Below are 8,995 nucleotides of genomic sequence, written 5' to 3'. Positions count from 1 at the left end.
TCCAAACAAAGAAGCCCAGGTTCCCACAACAGATGAATACCCTAAGTCTTATTGTAGTGATAGACTCAAGTAATACTAAAAGTATGTCAGTATCCTTGTCTAGTGGAAATGTGATCCTAAACGAGACTGTTGATTTACTAATCAAAATTGGATTATTAGTCTAAATCACATTTTCAAACGGACCTAACTATCATGCATATTTTTTTGGTTAAAATAATTAAGTACTTGTGAGCTATTTTATTATACTTCTATTAGTAAGTTGTTGATGTGATTGGAATTGGATTTATCTCTTAATTAAGATTTTAAATTTGAGTCTTATAAATAAAAATATATGATTAAGAAAAAAAAATTCATTAAAAATGGTTAATTAAATTTTCTAATAAAAATTAATCATATGATGATAACTAAAAAAATTATTTCATACTAAAAATATTTCACACTTGTAAAAAGTTAATTAGATTTGAGTCTTATAAATAAAATTATTTTTGTTGAAATTATCATCAATAAAATTAATAAATATTTTACACTTATATGATAATAAAAACTATTTCATTATAATTCTTGAAACTTATCCCTTCATTTTTATCCCCCCCTGAGAGAATTAAAAGGGGTGTAGTGTTTTTCTTTGTGTAACTTCCCTAGTCCCGTATTTGTGACCTAAGCTATTTGAACAAAATCTTTAGACGCCTTCTTAAGCTCTTAACTTTCATGCTTATGTGTAATCATCACAAAGTTTTGCATTTGAACATAAGTGTTACATCCTCACCTTTGTGAATTATTCTTTTGTAAAAAAGCCTTGTAATCTTGTGAAATCCTGAAAATATTCGGAAATGTTTGATGAGAGAATTTTTTTTTATTTTCTAGGAATATTTTTTAATTAATTTTTTACCAAAAAATTTAATTTCAAATGCATAACAAAATTTGTTAATTCCTAAAAAATATGATTTCCAAAAATTAAAATTATGATTTCCGGGTGATGAAAAAACTTTTGAAGAGATTATGAAGAAGATATTTATATACGTGTCTAGATTTTAATTTATTTGTCTAGAATTAAAAAGAAAATCAAAATTATGCAAGTCAAATCAATTTAAATCTACACAATTTTTTTAAAAATGACAATATATATTTTTTCAAATCGGGGCACTAAATCAATTATGAGTTTCTTTTAATTATAAAAGTAAATCAAATCTTTATTACATTTCAACATTATAATTTAAGTTCAAAATACTTTTTTTCGGTTAAGCTTTTCTAATTCTATCTAAGCACAAAAAGAAAAAAAACATTATACTACTAGTTTTCATGCAAAACTATTATGTGAATATCCAAAATGCATTACATATTTGATTAAATTTATAAATATATGATATATTATATTTTTAATTAATTTTTCACAAGGTACTACTGCATTCCAGAAAGGCGGTAGGTGGCAAGTGGCAAGTAATTGGGGGTTTTAAAAGAGATTTATGTGACCGTGGAGTTGTCTGTGGTATCCATCCGCGCATATTCTCATTTCAATTTGCATTTGCATTTGCGTTTCATTTGGCGTTTTGTTTCTTTCTGGAAGCTTCGTTCGGGCATCAATGGCGTCCTTCGATGAAGCTCCTCCCGGAAACTCCAAGAACGGCGAGAAGATCTTCAAAACCAAGTGCGCTCAGTGCCACACCGTCGACAAAGGTGCCGGCCACAAACAAGGTATCTATCGTCACTCATCATCTTCGTTTCCCTTTTTTTCTTTACCCTAATTAACAATCAGATCTACGATTCCGATGCTACTTTTACATCAGCTTTTACTTAAATCTCGATACTTCATGCTCTAAGGTTCCGGGTCTAGTCGATTCGCGCGCGTTTTAACACTTCGTTGTCGAATAGTAAAAAGGATTTTAATTATTTTTTATTTTAATTAATGGCTATGTGATATATTGTTGTGATTTTTTCGTTGTTTAGGTTCGAGAGTTACTCTGTATTGATGTTGAGGGAAACATTATGCTTGTTGAGGTTGGAAACTCGTTGTCAAATCTGAGGCTTATTTTGATGTGGAATTGGTTTTTGGAAACTTTAAATTGTTTACTTTAGCCTGTTCCAGCAACCATTGTGGAGTTTCGCCCCTAGTTATGTGGTTTGTGTATTAGAGATTGAACTAGAGAGAATTAAGAGGGGAATGAATTGATTGTATTAGAAATTGATTGGGAATGCAAAAGTTTAATTTTCATGCACTGTCAGTGTAAGTAGACCATGTTTTGATAAGCTGCTTCATAAATACTTGTAGGAAAAGAAGATAGGAAAGAAAAATGAAATAAGCTTCTCCCGTAAGCTTAAATTAGCCAATTGTGTGAGTTAAATCAGCTTTTTAGACAAGCTAAATGATTGTGGCTTCTACAAAAAGCTGTTTTAACTTGTGCATAAGTTAAGTTTTACTTATGGGAGAAATTTAGTTCATTTTTCCTTCCTATTTTCTTCTCCTTTAAGTGTTTTTGAAAAAGATTATCCAAACAGAGTCAAAATATGATTTGTGTGTATGCTTTATGCACAGGTGTGAGAGTAGATAAAAGAAAAGACATGGGAGTGAAAATATGGGTGTGCAAATGGACTCTCACCAACTAACTAACTAACTAAAATCAAGCAGAGCCTAATTGCATTGTGTAATCTATTTAGCCAACTTTACCTGGTGATAAAAGGTTATTATTGTTTTTGTTTGTTATGATGTTATTTTCAATTTCGATTCAAATAACTCTCTGAGACATTTAAAAAGTAGTTTCTTATGTTGAATTTCCTTCTTGCTTTTGTGCAAAGTCTGTAGAATGAACAAAGCCTAATGGTTGATGCCCTTGCTTTGATAGACTTGGTACTAATTTGTACATAGCTTCTCTGTCCCTGTATGATTAGTTTATCTCTTCATACTATTCTTCCACTTATCTGATCATACCCTCTGCAGTTATTTCGTTAGTTTTCTGTTTCTTGTCTCCTCTACGTGATTAATGTCACTATGTAATGTACTAAACTGTTCGCTCAATTTGTTGACAATCTTAGGACCCAATCTGAATGGTTTGTTTGGAAGACAATCTGGTACAACTCCTGGATATTCCTATTCTACTGCTAACAAAAACATGGCCGTGATTTGGGAGGAAAAGACCCTCTATGATTACTTGCTCAACCCCAAAAAGGTACATCTCAAATTAATATTTCTGTATCAAATCTATACCAACCTGCATATAGTTATCATTTCATGCTATGCTACTTTATTCTGCTTTCTCTATTATAATCGGGATATTGTGGTGTTAAATTTTATGGTAATGTTGCAAGGTGACATTGATAATTTGTTCTTTATGTACAGATGACAAAAGTGTTTTTGTATTCAAATGAGTTTTAATTAATTAATCATTGAGTATCCCAATGTAAAATCTCAAATATGCTTATGTAGCCTGATTGCGAATCATTTCATGCCACTTTATTTAATTTTCCTTTTGAGTTTTAGTGTTTTCTAATGTAGTTAGGGTGTGTTGTGTTTTACTGCATGGGGACATTGAAAATTTGTTTCCTCCACTATGTTACTGATTTGTGTTTTATTTTATCCTCTTCTGTCTTGTGCAGTATATTCCAGGAACGAAGATGGTATTTCCTGGTCTTAAGAAACCTCAGGAACGTGCAGATCTTATTGCATATCTTAAAGAATCTACTGCTTAATGATTAAATTTTCATACAGTTATGCACTTTGCTTCAAAGTTCTGGAGATTTAGTTTTCAGACATTTAATTCTGTGGTGCAGTAAATACTGTATCAACAAATAAAGTAGACTTGATTGGTTTGCAATGCTATTTTGTTCGTTTTGCATTGCTTCTTAAGAGGCTGCCATATATTGGCTACTGTTCAATTAATTTGGTTGTTGAAAGTTTAAACATTGTTATTGATATAAGTTAAGCTGGGAGCACAATTTAGTCTTTCTTTGTTGGATAAGTGATTTTTCAAATCATGTAATTGTTTACTTTGTTTTGCATATCCGAATGCAATGCGTACTTATATTTTGAAATTTTAAGCACGAAATTCAATTCCAGGATCAATTGGCCCTAAAGAAATTTGTGCTGAACAATTTCTATTTGGCTACTAGTCTTTCTATTGTCATTTTATGGAGGTAGTTGCCATGGGAATTTTGTTTATGATTGGATGACGAGCGAAAGGGAATGGGGTGTATTTTTCTCATAAAATGGAAAGCAAGGGGGAAGTAGAAGAGTAATTATTTACCAGGGAGGAGGAATTTTATTTTACCTCCTATATGGTAGATGAAAATTTAGGGAAGTAGAATGAAGAATGGTTTTACTCGAGAAAATTTGTATCCATGGATTGAAAGCTTAATTATCTTGTGATTTGGATGGGTTCATTGAGTGCTTAGTTCTTTGGTAAGAAGAGCGATAAATATATTTAGGGCATCCATTTGGGATTACGAAGAAAAAGGCTAGAGCATACAAATGCAGTGTTAACGATCTTATCTTGTGCGAAGACTAAGCTTGAGTTATTGGTTACTGATCTCATCTATGCGAATTGTGTTAAGGTGTCAAACTTTCTGTTATGGGGGTTAATTATTGTTGTGTTGGTCCAATTCAGTCTATGTGAAATTAAGTGACTTCTATTTTTTTTTTTTAAAGATTTGTGTAATTAAAATAAATGTTAATATTAAATTAGTTTGTACGAAGGGATATTTTAATTACTATTTAATTGTTGAATGTTTATTTTTAAATGACATGTAGATGAATTTTAAAAATATAATGAAATCTTTTGGGCCTGAAGCTTATATTTTGGCACATTGAATGCCTGTCCTTGTCGGGTCAACTCAATAATTTGTTCCTTCAATTTTATTTTTCAGTGCACACATTAATGAAGAATGTTACTAACATATTTTTTATTTTTTATTATTGCAGACATTTACTAAAAATTGTAAAATTATAAGTGAAAATCATTGATCAACGTAATGTAGTGATTTATGTAATCAATCTCAGTTGTATAAGTGAGAATCATTGAATAAGAAGTGAAATTTATAAAATTATGATTTTTAATTAATTTTAATCAAATATGAACTATGAAGAGTGTTAAAAAAGGTGTATTATTAGTACTGCATCTCTCTTCATTTATTTTGACTGGTCAATAGTTGGAAAAAGAAAAAATAAAAAATAAAAAAGCGATTGGGCAATTGTTGGACTGGTCTTTGGGGTAGACTCTTTTCACACTATAGCTATTTGTAAAGTGCAATCCAATAATTCAATGGTTATCTGGATGTGAACCAAATATTTTCTTAGGATCCAGACATTCAGCTGCACGTCTGTTCTTAAATAAATTTTTTTGAAACATATTAGAGATACATGCCGTCTTTATAGTGGAGGTTTTCACATTAGAGATACTTTTTTTTGGTCTACACTCAATGATGTACCCTTACTGTGAGGGCACCATTGTCAATGAGGGAAGGATTTACTTTCATTCCAAACGTAGTGGAAGTCTTGAATTTACTTTCCAAGCTTCATATATATGAGTGCAATTTCACTAGTAACTATTCATGCTTTACCGAAGATCAACTTAAATTTACTATCGGAGTATAATTGATTTCACTTTTTTCTTTATCCTCATTTATCTACTTTAATCACATTCTCTTACATATGGACTGATAGATCTTTTGTCATGAATCCTCCCACGTGAAGAAATGTAATCTAAATACTGGCTTATTCAATTAATATTTTGTATTTCAAAGGAGTCTAACCCTTTCATGTATATGTGCACCAAACCTTTTTCAATTGCACTGATGTCAATTCCTTTATAGGTGGATAGAATTTTTAATTGCCAAAATTTTCCCATTGTAGATATACCTTAACAAGTAATTTATTCATGTATATTTTAATCCAGCTTGTTCATTAAGCATTCTGCCTATTATCGTTTAAGAGATGCCTTTAGTTTACACCAATAGTATTAAGAATTCATTCAAATTAGGAATAAGCAATCAGCCAACATGGAAATAAAATTATTTTAACTTAATTAGGGATGTTGAGTTATAATTCTAAGTATAATATTAAATATTAAAAAAACTTTATTATTTATAATGATCTACTTAACTTAAATATAATATATCTTCAGTGAATAATTTTAACTTAACTATTGATCTTAAGTTTAAATTTTAAATATGTAATTATGTTAAATATTAAAAAAGAAATTACTTTATTATTCGTAGTGTTATTGCTCAGCTTATGCATAATTCTCTAGCGGAGAGAATATATGTAATTTGTAAAAAAAATCAATAAATAAACTATAATGCAGATAAATAAAGGTGGAGATGAGAGTAATAAACTAATAACTCGATTTTGTCTTATATACTCGTATTCATGGCATATATTAAAAAAAAAATACGACAATAGTTGCAGTTGATTTTCAGATCATTGCCATGTGTCAAACAGCTTGTTTCGGCACTAATTTGTCTTTTCTAGTCTGAAATGGGTATGTAGAGGTCATAACTGTGTGGAAATTTCAACCTTAAAAAACATTTTTATCGTAAAAATTATAAATAAAACATAATAATTGAAGAATTGGGATTTATGCTTTGTTGGGTTAAAAAAATGGGTTGGAATTAAAACTAAACTTCATGTTATTTTTTTTAATTACACTCCATGACTGACCTTTTAAAATGAGTTTGTACAAAATATATAAGTAAATGTGTATCTATTCCTAAATGGTAATAACTAAGATCATAACCTATTTAAAATTAAATTACCAGTAAATATGTTCTTATTCATATATTTTATTAATGAATATACTTTTAAAAAGGTCTTATCTATGTTCGTTTTATCTAGACAAACAATGTTACTTAATGTCGTTTCTGGCGGATCCAAAACAATAAAATACACACTCAATTAATTTAGCACTGACCACAGTTGTATCTATTGTCGACGGACGAATAAGAAGCCATTTCGTAGCTTTCGTTGCATTGCACACTTATTAGTCAAATATGTTTTAAATTAATATATGAACAGGTAGTGTAAAGAATTTTTATTTTGTTAACCAATAACAATCATCATATTATCATATATTAACCTTTATAATATCAGTTGTATCTAACAACTGCAGTTTATAAACTTTCACGAGTCTTTTCTTTTTCTTTTTGTAAATTATATTATTTTAACACTTTATGTCAATTAATTCATGCACCTTCCGTACAACTTACAAGAATTTATTATTCTTATTCCAAAGAAAAGCATTGTGGTTAGCTTTCTTTTCAAAAGTAGTGTTGTGTTTGGAACATGACTGTCCCATGTCAAAAGTAAACGAAATGTGATGAAGATAAGTGGGTGCATAACAATTCATAATATAATTTGTGAAACCTCAATTTATTTTTTCTCTCTCTCATCCTTTCTTATTTGTTCAATTAACATTTACCAAAGTGAATTCATAATTTCTTGTTGTCTTTCAAACTTACACGAAAGCCGTACCCGTTAGGTTCAAATAGGTCCAATAAATTTTGAATCCCCACACATACACAAGAAAATGGTTTGAAGAATTTCTCAAAATTAGAAATTTCTTCTAAATGTATAAATATATAGGATAAACTTTGCATTGACACGTATTGTTTGCAACTATAATTAACTTTGTAGCTAGGATACTTTTTATACAAGTGTATGTTTATCCACTATAAATTCACTGTTGTTTTGAAGACTTTTTGTGATACCTTTTAGCAATGGTGGGGAATGTACAAGATATGATGAGATTTGCCTTTTTAATGTAACAAAAAGGAATCAGTAACACGTGAATTTTTCTTACTGAAGATTTAAGTTTATGGGGGAATTGTTTGGAAGACGTCGTCCAAAGATGTTTGATTCGGTTCCAAACAGAAACGTGTTTTTTTTTCATTGCAATATCTACAAATTCTAAAGTTAGATTATTCGTTTGTTTTATTTACCTTGATTGACAATTCAAATACAAGTTGTTTTGTAAAGTCTTGTATATATTCTTATTTATGCTTCAGATTCCTCTCCCCTACTCTATCTTTCAGTGGTTGACCTCTAACTTTTACATTACTTTGAAGTAACTGATGATCTTTGAATGTCTAGTACTAATTACTTTGTCAACTCTTTTAAAATTCAACTAATGCTTTTTGATAGGATTAGGGAGTAACTACAGGAGTTTATTTGGACTTGTGAAGATGACTTAGAACAGTAAACTCTAATTTATTTCAATAATTTTTTTAGTGAAACTTGTCAAAATAAGCTGTTTTTAAACAGCTTAATTAATTTCTCATTCAGTAAGCTCTCATCATGAGACTTTATGTCATAAATTTAACCTTGAAACTTATTAGAATAAGCTGAAAAAAAACTTATTTTGATAAGTTTTACCAAGAAGCTTAATGAAATCACTTAAAACTTATGGAAGTTATAAACCATTTTCGCAAAGCTCAAATAAACTCCCCTAGGTTCTTCCAAACGCTATGCTTAATTAAGCTGGTTAGCATTTTTAGTCCCAAACAAACAGATATAAGTGAGTTGCACAATCTTTTTCTCTTCTGATTTTACGTCACAATATTAACTGAATCCACATATATTTAATTCTCTTCATTTCCAAGCATTATAATATTTATGTATCCATTCTCCAACGGGCCAAAACATAATGTGACCAAGAATGTATATATTGGCCCACGTCCTACATGAACATCCACCCATGCACATGGGATTGTGGAAGCAACAGAAAGGGTATTAAATGCATACTTGGTCTACTATGCATAGATAATAAAATGTAAAATGAAGCTTAGCATGATGACCCTCCTATGGTTTTCTTGTAATTTTGCCCCAATAAATTAGTTGGTTTGCACGTTTAAACCACACGAGAACAAAATTAATAATGACAGTAACTCATAACTCGATTCATTGAACTCATAAAGTACTTAAAAGGGAAAGAAAATCCACCAACATATCAACATTCAAGGGAGAGAACAAGGAAATTAGAGCAAAATAGGGATTATAACCAAGTCACCTATA

At 30.0% G+C, this 8,995-nt stretch overlaps 1 protein-coding gene across 1 annotated transcript; it reads left to right on the top strand.

The window, feature by feature from the left end:
• The first annotated feature begins 1,430 nt into the window (after positions 1-1,430).
• LOC100817799 (cytochrome c) lies at positions 1,431-4,047 on the top strand. Its single transcript, NM_001254026.2, has 3 exons — positions 1,431-1,692; positions 3,028-3,161; positions 3,589-4,047. The coding sequence occupies exons 1-3, from the start codon at positions 1,581-1,583 to the stop codon at positions 3,679-3,681; spliced, it is 339 nt and encodes a 112-aa protein (NP_001240955.1). The 5' UTR covers positions 1,431-1,580; the 3' UTR covers positions 3,682-4,047.
• The last annotated feature ends 4,948 nt before the right edge of the window (positions 4,048-8,995 follow it).

The sequence above is a fragment of the Glycine max genome, chromosome 9, assembly GCF_000004515.6.
Source record: "Glycine max cultivar Williams 82 chromosome 9, Glycine_max_v4.0, whole genome shotgun sequence".
NCBI classification, from domain to species: Eukaryota; Viridiplantae; Streptophyta; class Magnoliopsida; order Fabales; family Fabaceae; genus Glycine; species Glycine max.
Note: the sequence above shows the minus strand (reverse complement) of the source record. Positions and strands in the feature narration are given on the sequence as shown.

Excerpts from the sequence above, each read along its gene's own strand:
- LOC100817799 (NM_001254026.2), top strand. The coding sequence starts at position 1,581 with ATGGCGTCCTTCGATGAAGCTCCTCCCGGAAACTCCAAGAACGGCGAG. Across the intron at positions 1,693-3,027 it reads AGGTGCCGGCCACAAACAAG|GACCCAATCTGAATGGTTTG; the intron begins GTATCTATCGTC and ends TGACAATCTTAG. Across the intron at positions 3,162-3,588 it reads ACTTGCTCAACCCCAAAAAG|TATATTCCAGGAACGAAGAT; the intron begins GTACATCTCAAA and ends TGTCTTGTGCAG.